We start from the raw sequence: 26,294 nt of genomic DNA on the forward strand, positions 1-26,294 counted from the left end.
AAAGCCACTGGTTAAAAATGGATATTCAAACTTAAGGAAAATTCAAATGGCACCATCAACAAATACAAAGCCTGTTTAGTAGCTCAAGACTACTCTCAAATTGTTTGCTTTGATGTTAATGAGACCTTTAGTCCAGTCATTAAACCTAACAAAATACGTGTTTTACTAACTTTAGTTATTTCCAATAGGTGGTCAATCAAACAACTTGATATCAACAATGCATTTTTGAATGGGGAGCTACAAGAAGTTTACATGAAGAAACCCCCTGGTTTTGAAGACCCCCAAGCTCCTCAACTAGTTTGCAAACTCCATAAAGCTATATATGGTCTCAAACAAACACCTCGTTCTTGGTTTGACAAATTAAATAAATTTCTTCAGCAATTTGGTCTCAAATCTTATCAATATCTCTTCTTATATATCACATCCACATCTAAAATATTTATATTAGTTTATGGTGACGATATCATTATCACAGGAAATAACACACATCTTATTTCTAATCTCATTTGCAGGTTCTATCAACAATTTGCTTTGAAAGACTTGGGTACCCTTAGTTACTTTCTTGGAATTCAAGTGTCAAGACTTCAAGATGACAGTTTTAATCTATGTCAAACAAAATACATCCAAGATATATTGTGCAGAGCCAAGATGCAAAATGCTAAACATATTTCCACGCCCATGAATGTTTGTCAGAAACTCACTGCTTATGGCAGTGATCCAATTCGAGACATTCATCTTTATAAGAGTATTGTTGGTGCATTACAATATGCTACCATCACAAGACCAGAATTATCATATAGTGTTAATAGAGTTTGTCAATTTATGCAAACTCCCTCAAAAGCTCATTGGTAGGTTGTCAAAAGAATTATGCGATATTCAGCAGGCACCTTAGATATGGTGTTACATCTGCAACCAAGTTCCAAACTCACCATTGAAGCTTTTTGTGATGCTGATTAGGCTTCAAATCCGGATGAGCGAAGGTCCACAACAAGATATTCAATTTTCTTTGGTCAAAATCTTGTCTCTTGGCAGTCTAAAAAGCAACATACGATCTCTAGATCAAGCACTAAAGTTGAATATAGAAGTTTAGCTCCCATAAGTGCTGAAATAACATAGCTGACTTCGCATCTTGATGAGCTTCACATACAACAGCCTCATCCACCTCAAGTTTGGTGTGATAACCAAAGTACTGTTCTCCTTGCAACAAATCCTATTCTACTTGCTCAAACAAAACACATCGAGCTTGATCTCTACTTTTTCTGTGAGAAAGTCCTGTGTAGAGCCCTTCAGGTTCGCCATGTTCCTATCATGGACTATTAGAATAATAACAATATTCAATTGTGGTTATTTTTTGTGTTTGGGTTGGTTATAACCTCCTGAATCTGTTGGGCCTCTAGATATTCGGCCCTTCTTTTGTATTCAGCAAGTTTTGGGAGTTTAATAAAATCATTTTTGGCTTTTTGTCTCTTGGGTCTTAGACCGAATACCCTAACATGGACCAAGTTGCTAATATTCTCACCAAATTTGTTTCTAATACTAGATTCCTAGAATTAAGAACCAAACTCAGGGTTCACTCCTTATCTACCCTGCGTTTGAGGGGGATACTAAGGACATTAGTTAGCCCTTTTTAGTCATTAGTTATATTAATTAAGTATTTTTGCTGAGTTGCAATCCATGTATTATTTTCGCATTCGTCTTTGTATTCTAGATATACTATGTTATGTACCTTTGTAAATCATCTTTGACACAATACAAACACAAATTCTTTCACAGTAATTCTTTCTTAATTTTATAATATTTATTGTTTTTCAAATGATAAATCTGACGAATCAGGGTTTCATTGGTTTGTGTTTTTTGTATTTTTTTTATTACTTAAAATTGTATTTTATGATTAATTAAATACAGGAACTGATTTGCTATTTATATTTAATATTTAATAATTATAATCATAATCATAATTCATTTTAGGTAACTAGAAAACTCATGTTTGGTAAAAAAAATCAAAAATAAAATCATTTTTTATTTTTTAATATAATTTTGTAATATCACATCAATAAGTTTGAATTCTCTAATTTTTTTAGAGCCGTAGATGTTGATTATTTCAAAAGGGTGTTTGGCTGCAAAGTAGATAATGAGAAAATTTAAAGGAACTCTATCACGTAAGTCCATTAAAATCTCATCATCAAAACATAATTTTTCCATCTTGTGTTCTTTTTCTAGACAATCCTACTATATAAGTCAGGATATAAGGGTTTTTTTTTTTTTTTAAATAATAATAATATTGGGGTAGCTGAATTTCAACATCAAACTTAATAACAATGGAAGAGGAAGGGGCACTACTACAAAATCTGATTTTTATGATACTTTTTTAGGGCATTCACATGAATGCGGGCTTTAAAAACATTTCCTAAACTTTTTAGGACACTTAGTGAGAGTTTTTAAAAAATACATTTTATAACACACATTGCGAGCACTAATTACAGATGTGGGTCCTAAAAGACTATGAGGAAATTTGAGTCAGTGGAGACTTTTAAGGGCACACTTTGAGTGTCCTAAAAGAGTATTAAGGGCGCTCAAAGTGGGCCCTAAAATTAATAATAAATAAATTAATTAAAGCATTATTTTAATAACTAAATAAAAAAAACAGATTTCTTTTATATTTAAAAAAAAAAAAACTAGAAAGAAATTTTTATTTTATTTATTTGGGGTTAGTTTCTCTCTCTCTCTCTCTCTCTCTCTCTCTCTCTCTCTCTCTCTCTCTCTCTCTCGTACACCCTCTCTCTCTCTCTCTATCTCGTCTCCTTCTCTTCTCTCTCTCTCATAAGCTCTCTGCCAGCCACGACCGGCGACTCTCCGGCCACCGTCCGCCTACACGTGCTACCAGGGCTTGTTCTCTGGCTCTTGAAACCCCAGCCTCGCAAGCCCCATGTCGTACGTGTCGCCTATCCCTCTCGACGGTGCCTTCAAAGTTCTGCGACTGTGTGGGTTTCTGAAACTTCTTGGACATTTTCCGACCGCCTCGAGCCACCCCGAGCCAAATGACTACCACCACTGCATGCCTTGTGCTTTGGCCTTCAAAACTCACTCAAGGATCAGGCTCAACAGTCGTCAAAATTTGAAGTCGATGTTCGCTGAAATCCTTGGAGATCCGAGAATGCATGGCTCTATCCGGCCACTCTAGGCTGTTCCAAGGGAAACCGTCAACACTACGAGACTCCCCTAGACCTAGGCTTCGAAACTGTAACGTCCCAAATTTCCTAATAAAGCTTAGGGCCTTGATTAGGGGGGCAAGATGGCAAATTATGGAATTATGTGATTATATGATGTTTATGTGTATTATTATGTGATTAAGTGAGTAATATTATAATATGACTTGATATGCATGTTTAGGTGTATTAAATATGCATTTGGGCCCATTTCTATTTAATTGGGCAATTTTCATAATTTGGATCGTTATGGGTATATTTGGCATTTATGTGGTATGTGTGTGTGGTACTACATTATTATATGGTTATGTTTGGGTTACTCGGCACGAGACGATCCTAGAGAGCAAGTTAGTAGGAAAGTCACAACGGGACCCAGATTTGACTCGGGGTGAGTCAATGGGTATTTTGGGTATTTAGCACATTACCGGGATATTGGGCAATGGGAATGATTATTTGAAGATATATTTGGAGTTAGTGAGACCAGGAGGGAATTCTGGGAATTTTGACTATTTTACCCCGGGGGCGTTTTTGGGACCTCGGGCATTAGAATTTGCTTAAGGTTACTTAAGCTCGAAGTAACCTGTCAGAATTATAAAAGAACGTTCTCTCTCTCTCTCTCTCTCTCTCTCTCTCTCTCTCTCTCTCTCTCTCTCTCTCTCTCGTTCCCTTTTTGACACTGTTCGCATTTTCGAAGGAAACTCAAGTTTTAGGACTCGGATTCATGCAAGGATCGAGGCATAGCGATTCTAGGGAAGATTAGAAGCTTATTAGCTGGAGGATATAATTGGGAAACGACTCAATCAGAGATAATCTGAGTTTAAAGTTTTAATTTTTCGATTTTTTTAAGCTTGAATTGGATTTTATGATTTTATGAGTTTTTGGATGGTTTGAGATTTGGGTTTTTATGGTTTGGGTCATTGGGATGTTTGGGAACTTTGTTTTTGGGATTTGGATATGTTTTGATAGGATTTTGGAAGGTTTTAAATGGGAGAAAATGTAAGAAATTGTTGGGTTCGTGGTCAAGTCGCGACCTTGTTCTAGCAAGTCGTGACCTGGATGAACCCAAAACCAGGAGGGCTCTGCCTGGTGTTGGGGGGGGGGGGGGGGGCGTCGCGACTCTAGAGGGCCAAGTTGCGGCCTGCACCCCGAAGCCCAGGCAGAGGGCTCTCTGTCAGGGAGGCAAGTCTCGGGATCGATCCTACTACCCTGTTTGGTAGGATTCAACATCCTGGAGGCTAGGATTCGATCCAGAAGTATTTATTTACTCATTTTTTATGGGATTCTATATTATGGTTGTGACTAGGTTATCGCTAGGGGCTTGGAAATAGGATCGTGCTTGAGGGTCGTTTATTGGTAACTTGTGCTTGGACCAAAGGTAAGAAAACTGCACTCAGTATGTGATGCCTGTGATACATGTGGTTATGGCATGGCATGAATGTTGAATATGGAATTGATCAAAGCTTGAGTCTCTGTAATTGTGCATGATTATGCTTGCGATTATTGATTAAGCATGTTGAATGCCTTATATCTGTGTATTTGACATGATATATGCATGTGTGCATTACCTCATTGAGAAAGCACTAACTTATTAGTTAAGAAATGACAATGGTGTTTAGCACTGGTCGTGAAGCTCTGACTTATCAATCATGAACGGCAATAGTAATGAGCGTTGGTTGTATGGAATTGTCTTATGAGTCAAGAGCGGCATTAGCGTATTCAACGCAGGCCGAAATGATTAAATCTAATCAATATGAGCATTAAATGCTTGACCAACCTATTGGTCGAAGAAAACTAAAGTGCTTGGCTAGCCTAAGGCTACTTACTCAGAGTCAGGGCTAAAAGGCTCAGGTGACTGGAATGTCACATGGCTTAGGGCGGAAGACTCCTAGGGCACAGAACCCCAGTCACTTATTCAGGGCACAGGACCCCTAGGGCACAGGACCCCAGTCATTTACTCAAGGCACAGGTCTGCTGTCATTTATTTATTGCACAGGACCCCAGTCATTTATTTAGGGCGCAAGATCCCTGAAAGACTTAATAGGTCATCTATTCATGGTGCAGGACCCCAGATTGACTTAATAAGTTATCTATTTAGGGCGCAGGACCACAGAGAAACTGAATAGTCATCTATTCAAGGTGCGGGACCCCAGATTGACTTGACAGTCATCTACTCAGGGCGCAGGACTCCATAATCATTTACTTGTACTTACTTGCATGCATGAATAGGATTATTACTGTTAGGCATGCTTATTATGATTTGGTGACATGTTATTATCTAATTATGAGCATGTGTTTGAGTTTTCTTGCTGAGCCTCGGCTCATGGGTGCTATGTGGTGCAGGTTAAGGTAAAAGAAAGTTGAACCATCCTTGAGTTGGAGAGCTTAGGTGACGATGTGTACATATGCGGCTGCTCGACCACCACGACCGAGGGTTTAAAGAGGAACTAGGGTTAAACCCTATTTTGCCACTTAGGTCGGCTGGTTGTAAATCATTTATTATACTTAACCTTTTAAAAGTGTTTTGGGGATCCTAATGTATACAGTAAACGTTTTAGTGAAACGTTGTATCTTTGACCAAAAATTTTAACCCTAAACCGTTAATCACACTTAGTTACACGATTATGGCCAAATGACTCGGTTAGCGAGTTTAACACTGTTTAAAATACACAGCGTAATGATCCCTGGGTAGTAGGGCGTTACAGAAACCCAGTAGCTATTTTTCCCCAACCACCACCATTGAGTGGTGGCGCCGCCGCCGCCATTGCCGGAGTTCCGTCGCGGGTTTCAACCATAAATATAAATTAATTTTTTTTTAAATTAAAAATATAAATTTTAAGGGTACGCATTGCGAGCCCTAAATTGCGAGCCTTAAAAAGCTCTATTTTTTAAAGCTCTCAAATAGAGGACTCGCCCTAAAAACTTTTTTTTTTTTTTGAAGTAGTGGGACAATGACAAGATTTTCCCCCTCTTAAATATTTAATTTTTATATTCCTATTCGACAATTAAAAACTTCAATTGTGCCCACAACTTTAATATTTAAATGAAAAAATTATATATTACAAATATTACCTATGAAAGAATTACAAATATTTTTTTATATGTTGAATAAAAGAAACTATATTTCACTACAAACTTTTATAAATAGGTGAAAAAAAAGGGAGCTAATTAATATTCCTCAATAAAATAATTAATTTATTTAAAGAAGAAGAAGAAAAAGAAACAATTATGGCTTCGCCAATAAATATAATTACTAACCAAACTACAGATGAGTATATATATGTAGTTTATTTTCATAAATTTACACCTTATTATTAATATAGTAACTATTAATGTACCGAAATTGATGAGTATAGATATTAAATTTAAGAAGTTATGAATAGTTTTAATCGACATTCGTTCTTACAATGATTCTTGTTAATGACAGGCCATTAACCGATCTAAACATATGGATAAGAATAAAAATACTAAACACAAAACAATAAAAATCAAAGATACACAATAGTAGCTGTAGTAGGAGTATTAGTAGTAATAAGTAATAATGATGATGATCAAGATCGAAATCGAAATCGATCATAGCGTAGAAATAATGAAACCCAATGGAAATATATATATATATAGTTTTAATTAAGAACATTGGAAAGCAGAGGGGACGCTCTTGCCGCAAGTGCTGAGAATCACGTTCAATGCAGCTGAAACATCAAGGTTAACAATGCCCAGCACATTACCTTTAAGGGCAGCACAAAGGCATGCGGCAGCATCAAGATCAACTAGACCCAAAATGAGTGCGCAGCAAGGGGAATTGAGTGGGCTCCCAAAAATAATGTTACCCAAGTTATTAGCAATAATGTTTGAACAAGTTCCAAACTTTAGGGGATTCAGAGAACACGTTGCCCTAGAGTAATCAGGAGATGGGTAATGGTGGCCATGATGACCCATATTTGTATTTGATGGTGGTGGTGGGCAAATGCCATTGTGGCAAGTGGAGCTAACCATGGTCAAGAACACCAAGTTGAGGGAGAGAATGAGAGCAATGGATACTTGAGCCTTAGAAGCCATATTTTCTCAAAATTTACAAACAATTACTAAGGACGACTCAAAGAAATAGAGTTAATAATTAGTCTTAATATTAGCTCAAAAAACTAGTTGTTGGATTGATGAAATATATTTACAGTGATTCTGTACTTTTATAGGTGCCAATATGTGCTGGTTTTAGAGTGCAATATAACAACAATAGTTCCATAGAATAATATCAAGCTAATTTTAACTATTATTAATGGGCAAGTGAGTATGTAAGAAAGGAATATTAATCTTGCACCATTAATTGGCGAGAAAGATATTCTATGGTTTTATGACTTGTTCCATATAGCTTGTAACTGAGTTTGTTTTCTTGTTACATATATATGATATATGAATGGCAAGAAAGATAATAAACCTCATTATAATTAATATATAGAAGATTGGATTATGTCAAAATTAATTATATTGGCGTGGTTTATTTAATTATTATATGGTGATAACCCCAACAATTGAGTAGCACCTTGCTCGAATAAGGCTACATAATATAAAATTAAGTATTTCTAAAAAAAAATATATGTATATATATAAATAAATAAGTAGGGCAGATTAGTTAATACGAGTTACGTACACAAATTTAAAAAGGTTATATTACGTAAATTGAGGGTCATGCATACAAAATTGTAAATTAATTAATCTATTATATATGAATCTTCTAATACCTAATTGGCTATATAGGGTAATTTAATATGATCGAGCTCCTACGCAAGCCGTACTTCAATTCCACAATCGACAAAGTATTGTTCAAATATATATAATTATATATATCTATGTTTATATATCATAAACTTCCGTACGCCAATTGCAAGGTCTATATATTTTGTATAATATTCTCATATAAATAAATATACAGGAAAGACTACTGTTTTTGGATGCACCTATGCAGTCATTTTGTGTTTTTTACACTTTGATAATATTTTTTCTGATTTTTTTATATGATGGTTTACATTGTAATCATTAAGATATCCTGTAAATTTTTAAGAAATTTTAAATAATCTATATATATATAAATGAGAGTTTCAAGGAGATTATGTGGCATTCTATAATCTCTTCAAAGCACTAATTCTATTTTCTCCATTAATCTAATTTTTTAATTCATTTACAAAATCCATTATTTTTAAAAAAAAATTAAATTCATATACATTATCTCTCTACAATATCTTCAAAACACTAATTATTTTTCTCCATTAATCTATTTTTTCAATTCATTTACAAAGATTATGTGGCATTCTACAATCCCTTCAAAACAATAATTCTATTTTCTAATTCGGTAGATTGAAAAATATTTTTGATTAGGGTGACCTTATCATTTCAATTACAGTAATTTAATTATAAATTAAATGAGCTATGGAGAGATATTTATATAATTTGATTAGGGTGACCTTATTATCGGTTACACACATTGATTTTTTTTTAATTTGTAATATATATTTTAGACTAAATAAATAATAAATTACTTTAACTTACATTTAAGAAATAGCATAAGCTTATAGCAGGAAATTAACGTAGACCCCCTCTATATATTATTATATAAAAATATGAAGTACATGATATTATTATGGTGTAACCATATGTTGATTTTTTATACCATTTAATTATTATATAAATTAATAATATTATATATAAATATCTCTTCATGATTTTATATATATATATTCTACACCTTCTCTATAACTCATATTTTCTTCTACTCTATTTTTTTTTCTCTTCTTCTCTCTAAACTCATTCAATAATTTTCATAATGAAGTATTCTTTTCTTTCCGACTTAAACAATGATAGAGATGATTGGATGGTAAGGATCAGAGTTTGTAGAGTGTGAGAGTCTGTCAATACTAAGAAGAATGGATAATTAATTAGTATGAATATGATTTTTATAGATGAGAAGGTTGAATCAAAATTTCTTTTCTTAGTTTTCTTTATATTATCAATTATTTTATATTTAATTAATATATTGTGTGTTTTTGTCACAGGCTAATTTAATGCATGAAACAATTAGGAAAATTTTAGTATCTAAGTTTACGCACCTATTGAGTGAGGGTTCTTTATATAGTGTAAATAATTTCAAAGTTGTTGCAAGCACAAGGCAGTATAGACCACTTTCAAATGACCATAAAATTATTTTTTTGGTTTCAACTAAGCTTAAGAGGCTAGAAGGAATGATGAACATTCCAATCAATGAATTCCAATTCATATCTCTAAATTTGATTGATTTGCGTGTTAATGATAACACAATCCTCTCAGGTTCTTTAATTATTAATGTTTTTTATTTTTTAAAGTTTTAATTTTAAATTATTGATCTTTATATTCTAACATTTTAAACTTATTTATCTATCATGTGTTTAGATGTTGTCGGATGTTTATGTGTTGTGGGTGATGTTGAGATTGTTGGAGGTGGATGGAAAAAAAGAGATATCAGAGTTTTAACAAATTAGTAAGTATAAGTTAATGCATAAAAGTAATATTACAAATATATATGTTTGTTATTGTAGTTTTTTTTTCTATTTATTGCATTATTAACTTTTGTAAAATTTTATGTGTAGTTCGGTCACATCAAAGATTACTTTGTAGGGAAACTTGGGGGAGACGTTCAATCCAGATTTGTACAATAAAGATGATGGTCCATTTATTGTGATAGTAACTTCTACAACTATTAAAAAATTTCGAAGTAATTATTTATTTAGATCCCAATGTTTAATATTTAAAAATTATATATATATGTTAATTTACATTTATCATAAATAGGTGAAGTTAGCTTCTCTACCATAAGTGCAAGTAAAATTTACATAAATCTTCAAATAGATTATGTAACATCATTAATCGAAAGATTTTCCACCATCTCTAATTGTGTGAAAACTATTGCAAGTTCTAATATGAATAAGACTACTCTTGAGGAAGATATGTTCGTGAACAGGATGACCATTCAAGAACTATTACAAGCTGATTGGAGTGGTGAATTGAAGGTTTTTTATTAGCCCCTTGCCTTTCTCTTGTATTCTTCATTCATTATGTCCTATAATTTTAATAAATACTAATTGTTTCATTGTAGGAATATATTGTTACTCTGAGAAGCAAAATTATAGAAATAGACAACTCATTTGGATGGTACTATGTCTCATGCAAAATTTGCTTAAAAAATGTTAAATCTACAAATGGTGCTTATCATGTCTCCCTATGAATCAAGATGGCCATTCAAGCTTAATAGACGACAACTTCCCTTGGCACCATGTTTTGCCATGACAATCAACAAAAGCCAAGGACAATCTCTTAAACATGTTGGCTTGTACCTCCCTAAGCAAGTATTCACCCACGGTCAATTATATGTTGCTGTGTTCCGAGTTACCACCAGAGAATGATTGATCATACTAAATGCTGATGATGAGGTGGGAGACCCAACCTTAATAAAAAATATTGTTTACAAAGAAGTATTTCAAAATACCCACTCATAAAAAATCTATTTATTCTAGAAAATGATATAGTCTCCTTATTCATGTCCTTCAAATTCTTACCTTATAAGGTATAAATTTTACTGGTTTTAATCAAATAAATTATCCATTTTTGCTATTGTACATAGTTCAATTCTATCTTTAGCAATATATATATTTTGAAGCTACATGTGTTTATATTATTGTAAATTACAATATCAACTTCATTACACAAACATAATAGTAAAAAAAATATGAGTATTAACTAATTTCAATATTATTCCTTACCTTATTTGTTTCACAACTCATCTAATCAAAATAACACTACATATGATTTTTTTCCTCAAATCATGAATTACATTAACTCTTTTATTTATTTACTACATATAATATTCATTGTTAGTCTAAAATGAATCAACAAATATATATATATATATAAATATATAAATGATTCTCAAACATCAAAAGGTCATGATTCATACTATATTACTCATTTAGTGAAAATGTTAACAACTCCTTAAGTTATAAATTCTAAATATATATATATAAAACTTAAATTTTTTACAAAAAAGAAAAAACCAAAATCTTATTTTCCAAAAAATAATTATAATACTAATTATTATAAACACCGCGCGAGGCGCGGTTATATTGCCTAGTTTATAATATTAAAAACAAGGTTCACACAATTGAATTTTACACATGTATACAAAAAAATAAGCACACTTACAACAAGTTGTTGTTTAAACTTTATTTTCAGCATTGTAAATTATTCAAAAAATTTTGAAAATTTGCAAAATATTTTAAATAACTACATTGTAAACTGTTATATGAAAAAAAAATTTAAAAATATCGAAGCGTAAAAAAAACAAAACATGACTGCACTATAGTCTTACCTTATATATATTAATTACTAATACTATAGTCATGTCATGGCGTTATATTTTAAATATACTATATATCTTTGTTTGGATTGAAAGCATATTGATTATAGACAATGATAATTTACATATAATTAAGAATTATGACCATTTTAAAGGGATATAATATTTTGTTCTGAATTTATACTTATATATATGGATTCCATCTCCTATATATACAGTACTGCCATACGGATTCTATCTGATAAGTCCATTAAAATCTCATCAATATTTATCTATAAAACTAATTCAAACATAGTTTTCCCTTCATTTATTATTTCTAGACAATCCTACTAAATAAATTAGAGTTTAGTGAGGGTTTTTTTTATTTGTATTATTATTATTTGGGTAAATGAACTTCAACATCAAACTTAACTGGGTGAAGGGACGACGAGAGGAATTGCCCCCACTTAAATATTTAACTTTTTTTTTAAATATGTTGTATTCCCATTTGACAATTAAAAACTTCAATTGTGCCCACCACTTTATTATTTAAATGAAAATAAAAATATAGTTATCTATGAAATAGTATCACCTTTTTTATCATGTTGAATAAAAGAAACCATATTTCATTATAAAGTTTTATAAATAAGTGAAAAAAATGGACCTAAATTAATACTGCTCAAAGAAGAAGAAAAAGAAACAATTATGGCTCCGCCAATAAATACAAGTTGTTTCATCCAAATTAAAAATCATCACAACACAACCCTTGGAATGTGATAAATGTGGAAATTAGATAACAGAAACGAGGGTAATAAACTTTTTTTTTTTTTGTTAAAAGATTCGAAAGGATAAGTATATATGTGGCTGTACACAGCTTCAGATTCAAAGGGTGGACTCTTTCAAACTTTATAAATATACTTTTTAGAACTTGTGGTCCATGGCATTAACTTGTATTGTTTTACATTGTTAAAAAAAACTATTATTTTTTAAGAAGACACGGCAATTGTTTTTTAATTTTTTATTTTTCTAAATAAATGGCTTATTATTATTATATGCTTCTTGGTGGGGCTGCCAATGAAATGAAAGAGAAGTACCATTTTAAGTACTTGTAATAAAATGAAATTGTACAATGTTGGAATTATGTTTATAATATAATAAATTGATTTTTATCAATATATAACCAATAACAATTATATGTGTACGTAAACTAGTATATCAAGTCCAAAATTCTCTTACAATTATATCACTTTGCAATAATATAATCTTCACTTTTTTTGTATATATCATAAATAATAATTTAGTACCTTACAGCTGGATCTTCAAATTAGTATATTTATTATATAGTGATTCTAATTCCCAATTAAGTGACTCTTCAAACTTTTCTAACCAAAAAAATTAAAAGTGACTCTTCAATTATCTAAGGAACATTATTCTTGATCTTTAGCTCACTACTTACATTTTTACTATATATGTGTTGGGCCCAAAATATTCGGCCCAAAAGGTCTTTCCGTTTTAAATAAATTAAAACGGGTCGTTTTGGTCCTGCAGAGGCTCCGAAATCAGAAGTTGTGGGTCATAAGCGATATGCGCCTCTGACATCTGTATATTTAATTGAACCAAATACATTTTGGGGGGAAATTCAATTATTTTCCCCCACCAATCAGGAAGTCAGTTTAACTAACTAACCACCTCACATTTTTGTTCTATAAATACTGAACTCTTATTCAAATGAAGGCATCGAAAATTTGATTTAGGCATCGAAGTGTCTTTCTTACAAGTACCCCCGACGGTTCAACAATTAACAAAGTTATCTTCATCACCGGAGAAGGATCGGAGAATTAGAATTCGTCGGCAAATACCTCCAGATATAGAAAGGCAAAGTTGTTGCATCAACAAATTGGCGCCATCTGTGGGAAATCTATTCCCTCTTTAACTGCATCGTCAAATCAAGAAATCTTTCCTTGCAATCAAGATTCACTCGAACATAAAAGCCATGCCGCCAAAGAACAACGAGGCACCAGGTACCTATATCAAGTTGGTATTAATTGACCTATACTTAATATCGAGGGAAATCGTTTAAATTCCTAATTTTTTGTAAGTAGTGTATTATCTAAGTTTTATGTATATATACTAGGTATAAGCGACGTGGAATGCACGTTTGCTTAGTTTTATTTAAAAGGGAAAATATTATTTTGACCCTTGTGTTTTTCCTGAATGCATGATTGACCCCTATGTTTTGTTAAATGACAATTTGAACCATGTGTTTTACGAAATGGATCAAAATAGTATCCCTAGACCCGATTTTGGTCAAAATAGTTTCAATTATAAGATCAATTATCGGGTCGTTAGTGATGTAATGGGTTTAGAGGAGCGAAGAAAGTAGTTGAGGAGCTGAGAATGAAATATTATATTTGAACATTTTTTACCAAAATTTTGTATAAGGTATTATTTTAATCTATTTCGTAAAACACAGGATCTGAATTTTCATTTAACAAAACATAGGGGTCGATCGCGTATTTGGGAAAAACACAGGGGTCAAACTAGTATTTTCCTTATTTAGAAATTATTATATTTTTTTATTATTATTTAAATTTTAAATAAATAAACAATATTGTCATATATTATAAAAGAATGACACGAACATATTTTTAAAAAAATTAAGTCAAAACATTGTCTATTGTTTGAAAGAAATAAATAATATCATAACTTTTACTTAAAAAAATCGTTAATTAAACTAAGAATATGTTAGATACACATTATTTACTTATAAAAATACGATATATTCTAGTTTCAAAGTAAATAATTTGATGCTGTTTATTAGCTTGAAATTTAGTGTTGATAATAATTTAAATTTTGGTATTTTTTATGTTTTGATTTATATATTATATATGGTGATTTTAATTTTAAAATTAAATCTTTTTTTCTAATATTCTTTTATAAAAAATACTCAATATAATAAAATATTAAGAAATTTTAAATTAAAAGTATGTATTTAAAAATTGTTTGATCAAATTTTAATTATTTAATTAAAAAAATAAAGTGAGCAAAATTTATGTAATAAATATATATTATTCAACTAATGGCTAGATCAATTAAAATAAGTAATTTGTCATAAAAAAAAAACTAAAAGAAAAAAATAAGAAATATGTATATTTATGTCTTATATCACTATTACATATATGATTGGATAAACAAAGTATATTAAGTGACAAAATAAATAATTAATAAAAGACAGAAAATAATAAATTTAAACACACAAATATTTTTTTGTTATAATTTTCAAAACATAATTAATAGAGTAATTTGAATAATTTAATATGAAATTTTAAAATATGTGATTACAAATTATTATGGCTCGTTTATTTTTTTTTTTTTTTCAATTTATTTACCTTATTTAGATGACTTTATTATTTTTTTTATTTTTCTAATTTATTTACCTTATGTAGATGACTTAGATGACTTTAAAACTAACGGTGTTAGAAAATAAATAAAAAATGTTAAATCTAACGAAAATCAACAATTTCCGTTAAACTCACATTTATAATATATAAAGATATGTAATACAATATATTTACATAATAGAAATGCTAAATGCATTTTATAATAGGGTTTATATTTTTTTGGGACTATGTGGTATGTAGGTCTCATTACACATTTGGACTCTGTGTTTTTACAAATTATTTTTTGCACCTTCTATTTTATAAAATTGTTCAAATAGACCCTTAAAATCGATTATGGTCAAAGCTCTTCTTAAATAAAACCACAAACAAATCACCAAACTAACAATTAAAAACAAAACTACAACTATTCTGCCTAATAATTGTGTTGTCATATATATTTATTTTTTCATCAAAATTGGGTTTAGGAGTCTATTTGAACTATTTTACAAATCACAATGCCAAAAAAGTAACTTTTCAAAATACAGGGTCCTAACATGCAATGGAGCAAAATTGTAACGCCCTACTAATCAGGTGTTGTTACGACGTGTGTTTAAAATAATACTAGACTCGTTAAACGAGTCATTTGGACTAAAACATGTGATTAATTAACTAATAGCTCAGGTATTAAAAATTTTGGTCGAATGAATAAACATTTCCATTAAAAGCTTTAGTATTTACATGGGATCCCAAAATATAAATTTAAAAGTTGTTTAGAACTCAAGGATTACAAAATAAGCCAACCTAAGCGGCAAAATAGGGTCCAACCCTAGTTCCTCTGCGATATCTCGGTCGTGGCGGTCGAGCAGACTGCATAGGTACACACCGCCCCTAGTACTCTCCAACTCATGGTTGGCCAAGCTTCTCATTACCCTTACCTGCACCACATAACACCCGTGAGCCAAGGCTCAGCAAGAAAACTTAATTAAACAGATTTAGATAGTCAACAGAATATAAACAACATGCTTAGCAGTAATAACTATAACCAAGCAGACACATTATACAAGTATGCGACCATAGAGTCACACGAGAGTGTATCTCACTTTTATTTATTCAGGTGGCATCTGAGCCGGACAAGTGCATAATGCACTCCCAGGGTGGCCTAGCCATAGCAGCCTTCGTTCTACACGCATGGTGCCGACCACGACTTATAAGTTGAGCTTCCAATCAGAAATAATCATACATATAGTATATTCATCATATAAACAAATACAGTGCATTCCAGTATACTTAATCAAATATCCATAGGCATAATTATAATCATGCTTATTAACAGGGGCCCGAGCCCTAATCATGTTTATACTAATAAACGGGCCAAGCCCTAATCATATTTATATTTAACAACCGGGTCAAGCTCTAATCATATTTACTTTTAACAACTAGGTCAAGCCCTAATCATGTATGTCACGCATTGGGTGCAGTTTTCTTACCTCGAGCTTTGTGTGATTAAAAGAAACGACCTCGAGCGCTATCCTGACCAGAGCCTTGCGGAAACCCTAGTCATAATACAATTATACATTCATCAGGAATCAACCCCAAATCTCGAGTTCCAAGCTGAACTCTAACTCTCAAAACCATTATTCCCAGTTAACAGGGCGCTAAAAACGTCTCCTGAGCCCCCAAGTGAGCTCCCAAATCGGATTCTCGAGCCCCCAAGCTTTACTCTCAAAATTTAGCAAAACAACCTTTCGGGGGCACCTGGCACGGTCACACTCACCGAAATTTTGGGGTTTCTAGGGCATTGGTGCAGTCGCACCCCTCAACTCGAGACCCAAATCGAATTTCAATTTCACCATTTCCGGGATACTAGCACGGTCGCGCTAGGTCGCCAAAAACCCAAAAACAACCCAGAACATAAGTGTTCTTCCCCAATTTTCCAAACCTACGATTCCAGCAGAATTAGACCCCAAATTTGACCTAATCAGATGTTTCTAACAAGATTTCAACCCCAAAAACGTATCACATAGCTTAGGCAACAAAACCCCATATTCATTTCACCACAAAACACTACCCATAAACTAATCACTAGGAATCAAAACCAAAAGTAACTCAAGAACACCATTTTTTTTTTTTTTTTTTGATGAACCAGCAGCAATTCATTACTCCACAAACAAATTTACATCCTAAAAGCACCTTTTTCCATTAAGGCATGTATACAATCTATACAAGAAGGTAATAGTAACTAATTACAATAAGTCAAACCATGCCTTATGTACTTGAGCTACATGCCTAGGCATAACACAAGTTATTCTAGTTTTGATTTGCCATTTTGCCTCCTGGACTAACAACTTAGGAGACACAATGCTTGATTGCCAAAGCTTGTTGTTCCGAGCCTGCCATAAGTGATAAACCAGAGAGGCAACAGAGGCAGCTTCAAGAACACCATTAGAAATGGAAAGAACCAATGAATAACCTGAATTCCCTCTGCCCAATTTGAAACCCTACTGAGATCCTTAGCTTAGCAGCTGCTAACCCCCAAAGTACACTCCAATCTTCACCAAAATTGCACCTGGCTTGATCTTTAGACAAAATTCCCTCAAGGCTTCTAAATGAACACACCAAGAGATAAAGGGAAGGGCTGAGAACGTGAATGAGCCAAAATGCTCAACTGCTGGCCTATTTGCTAACTAATGTGGTCAAATGACCACATTGCCCCTTGCCCCATTTAACCTCAAAGGTTACTCCCAAGGGCAATTTAGTCTTTTGGCACAATTCCTGTTAATCTCAAATTACCTCACATAATCTCAAATAAATCTATCAAACCAAATATTCACCAATTAATTCCCGTTACTTAATAAATCTCGGTAATTTATCAAATTACCAAAATACCCCTAAGCTCACCGCGAGCCGGGCATTTTACCTCGTTGTGACTTTTCCGCTAACTTTCTCACTAGGATCATCTCATGCCAGGTAACTCAAACATATCCACATAATAATGTGGTCACAATTATAAATCACATATATTTATACTTTTATCATCAACGGATCAAAATTACAAAATTGTACTTCTAATAAGAAACGGGCATATTTAATACACTTACACATGCAAGCATGGTCATATCATTATACCATTCACATAATTCACATAACAATATACTCATAACACATAAACACATAATTAACTCAATAATTGCCCTCCTGACCTCTTAATCAATGCACTAAGCCATATTAGAGAAGTTGGGGCGTTACAAAGACACATGATCCAAAAAAGTATAAACTATATATAATACATTTTTTTTATACTCTCTTCAAATAAATGGATAATATGTGTATTTCACTAATAATTTATAATGTTTTAAAAATATATATAAAAAATTGAGTAATATACATAAATTATTTATTGATGAAGGAGAACGTAAAAGATAATACAATAATTAGTTTTTTAGCACTCTTTTTTAAGTATTGTCAAATATTTAGAAAAATGTTTTACGATTAAAATGATACAAAAATACAAATTTAAAAATTGAATTGCTAAAAAAATTAATTTAGAAATTTAAGGCTTTATTGTATTTTTTTTTTTACCATAAATAAAGTTCGAGACAAATTGGATGAATATATTTTTATAAAATTTTATAACAGACTTTCAATTCTTTTTTTAAAATATATTCATAATTATTATAAATATTATAAAATTATACTATATTTATGTTTTTTTCCTATAATAAAAAATAAAATAAAAGAGAGAATATAGAATATTATGGACCCCACTAGTTATTTACCCCAAAATATATATGTGATAAAATATTATTTTTAATTTCAAACTAAATGCCTCATATAATTCTGAGTCATTAGATGATTAAAGGGCAAAAGTGTGTTCTGGTTTACTTGGTGTTATGCCTTTATTTATTCATTCATCTTTAACCGTACGGATTCTGAGTCCCCCCAAAAAAATCTATATAACACAATATAACCGCGTGTGCATCTTTCGTAGTTGTACGCGTGGTTTGACACTAAAACAAAAACTACTTATAAAAAGGTTATCGCTTCTTCTCTCTGTGCTCTCAGTAATACGAACCAAATCAAACTCAACCATTTCCTTTGTCCCTTCCTTCCACCATAACCACTTTCTCTTCTAGATTATAAACACTGACAAAACCCAGTTCAGAGATATACATCGCTTGTTTTTACTCCAAACAGATGAGAAAAGCTAAAGGTTTTAAGCTTAAAGGGAAGCCTATTGTGAAGATCTACAAATGGGTCATTAGCAGAAGAAAAATAAGAACAAGAGGAAGAACAAGTACTAGTACTAGTAGTAGTAGTAGTAGCAACCCCATGGCCAAAGTTCTCACCTTAGCTCGCTCTTTTCGAAGAGGAGCTAAGCAGCTCTGTTCTCCCAAGTCGGGTTATGTCCCGTTGAGCCATGACCCGGTTGAGAGTCCGAAACAACAGCAAGTGCAAGGGATACCTAAAGGTCACCTGGCTGTGTACGTGGGAGAGTCACAGGACGAGACTCAGAGGTACTTGGTGCCTGTGATATACTTCAATCACCCCTTGTTTGGGGATCTGTTGAAGGAGGCTGAGAAGGTCCATGGCTTCAACCATCCGGGTCGGATCACCATACCCTGTGGAGCATCCGAGTTTGAGAAGGTTCAGATGAGGATTATTGCCTCTGGTGGTGGTGGGGAGCACTGCCGGCGGCGTCGTTTTAGGCGGAGCATCTCTAGGTGGCTCTCCAAATAATGGACTCCGGTGAGTTTGGATGAGGCGTAGTTTGTATACGTCCAAAATTTGGACTCCAAATTCACACCCAATAATGATTTTGCTGCTGCTTCTTTTTTTCTTTTTTTACACGAAGAATATTTTCCCCATGAAAAATGGGGTTGATACTTGATACAAGTAAATGAGTAAATATAATTAAATATGTAGCTGAATTTGCTTTAGTATTTGCACATGTTCTTCAAGTTTTTTACTCTCCTCACATTTGAGTCTCGTGTCGTCGACATTATGAATAATATTTAGATACAACAAGACCAAATGTAAATATTTAATAGAATGACACAAGGTCGACTCTGGAAATTTGTGAGAATATATGACATAATAAGGCTGGTCGGGAAATTTAAAAATATACACCCTGTCCGAAACCGGTCATAGAATCCAACATATATTATAAAGGTCTCAAACTGAGGTCAAGAGTAGAGTGCAATGAAAGTCGAACCTTAGTAGATTAGGATTGGGGTTATATCTTAAAACCAATTGATATTAAGTAAAGTAGCACTTTTCTTTACAAGTATATTGTTGTTCTCATATATTTTCCATGTGAGACTTTTTCACATTTAATACAAGCTAATTAAATATTAAAAGCTACTTATTCATGAATAACTTTTTTTAATACAAAATCTAATAAAATTTGTCACTTAAATTGTATTGAACTCGTTCTCGAGATAAGTAGCATTGTCATCTGTTGATGTTCCACACACTCTTTTGACTTCGATATAGAAATGGATTGTGTTTGGAGAGGTTTTGGATTAAATAAGCTACTTCTTCTAATCCAAACGATAAAAGGTTAAGTCAATTGCAAGAAATATTTTGCAAAAATATTGTATGATAATAAATATGCTGAGAAGTTTCAAAATAAACAGCGTTTGAGATGTAGAAAAAAAAATGAAGAAAATTTGGGTGTAGTTGGTGGTGGAGAATATTAGAATCTTGTTCAATAATGGACCAGTATTGTCTTTATGTTTCATTTACATCATAATATGTATACAAAAGAATAGTTTAAAAAAACTCAAAAAGCCACCTCTTATACGTAAGATAGCATTTAGAGAAAAAGACAGTAATGGATTAGGATGGCATGAAAAAGTCAATAAACTTGGGCCAACATATGAAATTGGTATTTGTTAGAGATGCACTTGAGCTCTTTGCTCATAGAACATGAGTTGGATTGTGGATTGTGGATTATGGATTAATCTAATTATTATTATTATTAGAGAAATTTGTAGTAAAAGTTTGTGAGAAGAAGACTCAAATTATTGCACTTTAAGTCATTGAGTAAATTTTTAGCAATAAATGTCACATTTTATACCACTTTAGTATGGCGAAAATCAATAAATATTCAATTAAATTTAACGAATGGTCACTAACGATCACATCAAATTGTATAAAATGTGACTTTAGCCGTAAAAAAACAAAAACTATTTGATAAATTAAGTACAACATTTCAAACTATGTTACTAACTTTGGCGGCAAACATCCTATTATTATTATTACTAAATGAGAATATATTGTAGTCCAATCAACTATAAGCATGGTCGAGTAAAAGAGGGGTCTTTATCTTAGACCTCAAATTGGGTTGTATAGTTGATTTAGTCTGGTCCTTCTTCGTTTTGGTCCCAAACTAGCAGTTGACCAGTTGAGAGAAGAAATCTCAATAAGAAGTTTCCAAGTTCTGGAGTTTGGCTCTTCATTCAGCCTGTCACTTGCCAATTTGATTTTAAAAAAGTAAACGCGTTGACCCACCAATTTTTGAGGGTTTGAACTTAATTTGAGTGGTGAAAACTTCACTAAAAAGAAGTTAATATGGAGTGGTGTGGTGTAGTGATCATCTCGTTGGTTTACAACTTTAGTGGTTGGAGATCCTCTATAATAGCATCATATCAACAATACTACTTATATTTAAGATGCAATTGTAGTGTTTACTTAGGGTGTACCGACAACTTCAAATGTTATTTATGGTTGAAAGAATAAAATAGCAACATATTTCTATTAGTTTTTTTTTTTAAAAAAAACAAATATTTTGTCAAAGTTTGGAAAAGTGTTGGCCATTTTTGCAAGTTGACTGGAAACAAATAAAAACTGAAGTGTGAACATATAATATAAAAGAAAACTGAAAGTAGTGTGATTAAGATTTATTAAGTTGCTCCTATAGATTTCATACATCACTCGCCAAAAAAAAAAAAATTATAGAAATGCCTGGTTACCTTACATATTTACATATTAATGAGTACTATAACATTAAAGTTTATATCATATCATAAGTAGCTCTACTTATATATAAAAATATATTTATATATAATACATATCTATATATATGGATATGCAAAAGCTTTCTAACAAAGTACACTACTGCTTGGGAGTTTCATCATCATGCGCTAAAACCTTGGTTCGAAGGATGCCATTGGCCAGCATCATGGTTGGCACAGGCAGCCAAACAAGCTTCCTCCATTGAAGATTGGGAGACACCATTGTTGCATATGTTGGCAAATGCGCGCATGTGTTTCATGCCATACTGCGTCAGCGAGCCGCAGTGCCTTTCGAACACCTGAACCATCGACTTCAAACAGCTCCAGTCATCGACTAGCGGAAGACCAGGTGATCTAACAGAGTTTAGTACAGCATCACTATTTCGTGGACCGTAAAGGAGTGAGCCTATCAGTTTCATGCTCTCATCTAAGTGAGTTCTGTGCCTTGTTGTGTCCTTTATCTGTTTCAATATCTCTGTCTTCTTTTCTGATTCTGATCTTTTGTACTGTGAAAAGAAGAAAAAAAACAAAAGGGTCAGTAGTGTTAAAAAAAGAAACCCCGGTGAAGGATTTGACAAGTGATATGAAGTAGAGGCCTCACCAATTGCCACATGAAGTAGAGTTCTGCATCTCTTTGGTTAACTACTTCCATAGGCATGTGTAGTTTGTTATTGTTGGGAGGGAAGTTAACAGTGGCAGGATCAAAGCCTTGGTAGAGATAGAGCTTCTCAGCTCTTATACTTCTATTACCATACTCCATCACATGAGATCCGCCATTGATGAAATCGTTGGCGTTCGCAGTCCTTGTCTTCACCTGCAGAGCACAACACACAAGCTCTACTTGTCATCAAAGTCAGCATAAAAAAGAAGCAAAACCTTAGTTTCAATGATGTGGCATAGTTCATACCGTGTCATATTGTTGTTTAATAGTTTCTCTCTTCAAATTGTGGCCCTCACTGCAAAAGAAAGTAAAGTAAGAATAAGCACAATTCAGGTAAACTTTTTAAGAAGACTACATAGTTGTTTGTTTGTATGGTTGCATACCTATCCTCCATCCAGGCAACACTGTACAAATCACCCAAGCAAGTGATGTACTCTGGGGGTGGAGAAGGCTCCATCCCAGGACAATAGGTTCCCCAACTGTTTTCTTGTGCATTTGAAGCTGTAGTTACATAAATGTTCATATCTTTAGGCATTATACCTTCAAAAATGCTCCCACTCTCACATGCTTCTACATATATCACCTGCAATTAACAACCAGATATCAGTGAACATTTCTGTCTTAGCTCTTTCAAGTACTGTCTGAAGTGGGGAATGAGAATTTAATAATTACCATCTCTCTATAAGTCCCTGCAGCATGTTTCTTCTTCAAAACTTCAATGAAATCCATGGCATAAAGGAAAGGCATGTTGGGCATTCCTACAAGCACAGCATGATGTTGATGAAAATGTTACTTTTATTCGTACTTTATGGGCTTAGTATCTATAGTAGTTTTCTAGTTAATTAATATAAGTTAAGTCCTTCCCTAACTCATCGCTATTCCTCCTTTAGTTCTAAGGATTAGTTCTAAGGATTCATGTTTTCTCTCCATAGCTCAATCAAGTATGTTTACAATATTCTTTAATTGTTTATTGTTTATTGTGTTCTAAGTAAAATTATTAATAAGATATTGTATGAATATCTAATTTGACACTCTGACTCATAACAACAGTTTCTGATAACTCAAATCCAGAGGCCAAATAGCATAAATGGAAATCAAGTGATTGTAAGTTTACATTGATCTATTAAAACTTCTAGGAAATCCATGGCATAAAGGAAAGGCATGTTTGTCATTTCTACAACCACATCTTGATGACAAATGGTTATATTCACTTGGGATTTATTTTTTATTTTTTTGAATAAGATTCACTTGGTATCTGTTCCAAAATACATGTTTATGCTAAAGCAATCATGGTGTTTAACCTAGTTTGAAACTCTAGACTTATAATAGCAGTTTCTGATAACTCAAATTCTGAGGCCAAATAACATAAATGGAACTCAAGTGATCATAAGTTTGTATTGATCTATTAAGCAAATCTCACCAAGAACTCCAGGGCCTCCATGATCTGAGTAGTATATGAAGATCCTGTCATTGGGTTTGCTGTCTATAACCTTGCCACTTCCACCTTTCACTGCTTTCTTATCCCCAAGAAGTACTGCATATAGATTCTCTGTGGTTACATAGTGACCAGTATAATCCTGCCACAATCACATCATTAATATAATCAAACTCAGTCCAGTCATGCTCATGATCAATAAAATTAATTTAACTTAGTTTAATAATGGTTTCAGAAATAGCATAACAAATCGAGGCGAAAGAGCTCTCATAACTTGCACAAATCCATTGCTACTATGGATGATTTCAATGGATCATTTACATTAATTAAATTACATAATGTAGGACCCCACATCCCACTTTCCTTCCTTTGCAATATTTGTCTATGTTAACAACAGCTAATCACTCTCACAACCTGAGAGCCATTATCATTATTAGTCTAGATAACACTGGCTTCCACATAAATGAATGATTATACAATACTTTATTTAGTATAGTAAGGAATATACCTCCACCACTGAGTGTTAAAATAATAATAAAAATAAATAAAATAAAATAAAAAGATTGTACCTTTGGTACTCCAGCATAGACATCTTCACCCTGTGGATGGTTGATGATGACCCCAGGCCTTGGGTTGAGTTTACTCTTGGCAATATCATCATACATGAACACCACTATGTTCTCCTCTTTCAACCCACCTTTTCTCAGCAGCTGATACGCGTGGCACACATCAGCCTGGTTTCAACAAAGAAAAAACAACAAAAACCCATTAATACTTTATCAAAATGGATCATGAATCCAAGATTTATTTCAAGAAAAATTAAGTACACAATAAAACTATACCTGATGCCTATAATTTCCATAACCAGATGAACCAGCCACAAGAATAGCCCATCTGGTCCCAGTTTCACCCTCTGAATCCTCCTCAGCCTCATCAACCTTCTCAGTAGGCATACGAATCGTGGACTCCCAACGAGCAGCTCCACCATTTGCAACCAAGATCAACAGTCCAAGCAAAACCCACATAACAGAGAGACCCTTAGCCATTGATTCCCCAGAAACCAGCTTAAAGATATAATTTTTAAGCCCAGAAAAACTATGGGCTGCAATAAAAATAGAAACTTTAATAAAAGAGAAGAATGAGCTGCAAAGATAGACAGCTTTAGAGTTCTATACAAGGAGAGAGTATATGTATAAATATATATAAAAGTAGAGTGGTAAACGGTGTCAGTGAGAGAGATGCCATGCAAAACCAGAGCTTGCCACGTAGAGAAGAGACTTGGTAATGGTGGGACCAAAATGGCTCTGCGGATTACAAGTGGGTTTTGGTTTTGGAACTCGGACTCTTGTTTTGACAAATGCGGCTTTATGAAAAGATATAATTTTTTTGCTTGAATCGATATGAAGATATATTTGTGTCATCTTTGGTCAGATTTTTCTTGCTACTATTGTAGTTCTTATCACAGCTAATGAAACTGATAAAAAAATTGACTTAGAAGCTTTATTGTTCAAAAAAAGCTAAAACATGCTAAGCAAGCAAAGTAAAGGTAATTAAGAAGTCATTTCAGCTTTTAAATATATGTTTATATAAATTATTTTATTAAATGATATGAACATATGATGCTACCTCTGTGGCTCATATGAATTGAGGTTACTTGTTTATAAATTTATGTCAAGTTTTTGTTTTTAATTAATAATGGTGGATTAGCAGTGGTGTGGGTGTACCCAGTACTTTGAAATTTAAATGCAACTTTGGACTGAGATTCCTTTAATAATTACATATTTAATAAATAGATTGAACAACGTTGTTGTGTGTAATGAATTTTATCGTGGTCATTAACGAATCATATAATCAAAAATATTTTTGGAATTTTTTAAATTCTTATTAAATTTTGAAATCGTGTAGCATCTTTTAGCAAATATATATATATATATATATATATATATATATATAGTAGGAGTGACTATAATTCATATTTTTTTTTTGCAATACCAGTACATCATTTTTCTATTTCGGCACCTGAATAGTTATAATCCCAAAAAAATTTATATGACGGTGTACATTATAGCTATCTAGAACATCTTACAAATTTTCAAGAAATTCTGAATAAATTATAGTACTGAAACAGAGTCTAAACTGTCTCTTGCACACGTGCCTGTTTTTTTTTTTTTGTACGCGTACAAAATTTGACAGTTTGAACTCTGTTTTTGGCTTCGTAAACTATTCAGAATTTCTTGAAA

General features: G+C 32.6%; 3 protein-coding genes across 3 annotated transcripts; 1 reads left to right on the forward strand and 2 right to left on the reverse strand.

Moving 5' to 3' along the window:
* Positions 1-6,830: 6,830 nt before the first annotated feature.
* Positions 6,831-7,262, reverse strand: LOC133779981 (14 kDa proline-rich protein DC2.15-like). Its single transcript, XM_062219871.1, has one exon. It carries the CDS (start codon positions 7,260-7,262, stop codon positions 6,831-6,833), a length of 432 nt encoding a protein of 143 aa, XP_062075855.1.
* Positions 7,263-18,926: 11,664 nt separating this feature from the next.
* Positions 18,927-19,882, forward strand: LOC133778225 (auxin-responsive protein SAUR36-like). Its single transcript, XM_062218094.1, has one exon. It carries the CDS (start codon positions 19,137-19,139, stop codon positions 19,677-19,679), a length of 543 nt encoding a protein of 180 aa, XP_062074078.1. The 5' UTR covers positions 18,927-19,136; the 3' UTR covers positions 19,680-19,882.
* A 1,930-nt stretch (positions 19,883-21,812) lies between these two features.
* On the reverse strand, positions 21,813-25,322 carry LOC133778226 (vacuolar-processing enzyme). The gene is made up of 8 exons (XM_062218095.1): positions 24,897-25,322; positions 24,624-24,788; positions 24,040-24,196; positions 23,292-23,377; positions 23,003-23,202; positions 22,866-22,914; positions 22,560-22,772; positions 21,813-22,464 (listed from the first exon to the last, which is right to left on the reverse strand). Exons 1-8 carry the CDS (start codon positions 25,098-25,100, stop codon positions 22,081-22,083), a joined length of 1,458 nt encoding a protein of 485 aa, XP_062074079.1. The 5' UTR covers positions 25,101-25,322; the 3' UTR covers positions 21,813-22,080.
* Positions 25,323-26,294: the final 972 nt, after the last annotated feature.

Source organism: Humulus lupulus, chromosome 5, assembly GCF_963169125.1.
Source record: "Humulus lupulus chromosome 5, drHumLupu1.1, whole genome shotgun sequence".
NCBI lineage: Eukaryota > Viridiplantae > Streptophyta > Magnoliopsida > Rosales > Cannabaceae > Humulus > Humulus lupulus.

What these genes read in the sequence shown, in the direction of transcription:
- LOC133779981 (XM_062219871.1), bottom strand. Translation starts at nt 7,262, where the DNA reads ATGGCTTCTAAGGCTCAAGTATCCATTGCTCTCATTCTCTCCCTCAAC.
- LOC133778225 (XM_062218094.1), top strand. Translation starts at nt 19,137, where the DNA reads ATGAGAAAAGCTAAAGGTTTTAAGCTTAAAGGGAAGCCTATTGTGAAG.
- LOC133778226 (XM_062218095.1), bottom strand. Translation starts at nt 25,100, where the DNA reads ATGGCTAAGGGTCTCTCTGTTATGTGGGTTTTGCTTGGACTGTTGATC. An exon ending in ATGGAAATTATAGGCATCAG is followed by an intron (nt 24,789 to 24,896) that starts GTATAGTTTTAT and finishes TGTTGAAACCAG; the next exon opens with GCTGATGTGTGCCACGCGTA. An exon ending in TCTATGCTGGAGTACCAAAG is followed by an intron (nt 24,197 to 24,623) that starts GTACAATCTTTT and finishes TGATTGTGGCAG; the next exon opens with GATTATACTGGTCACTATGT.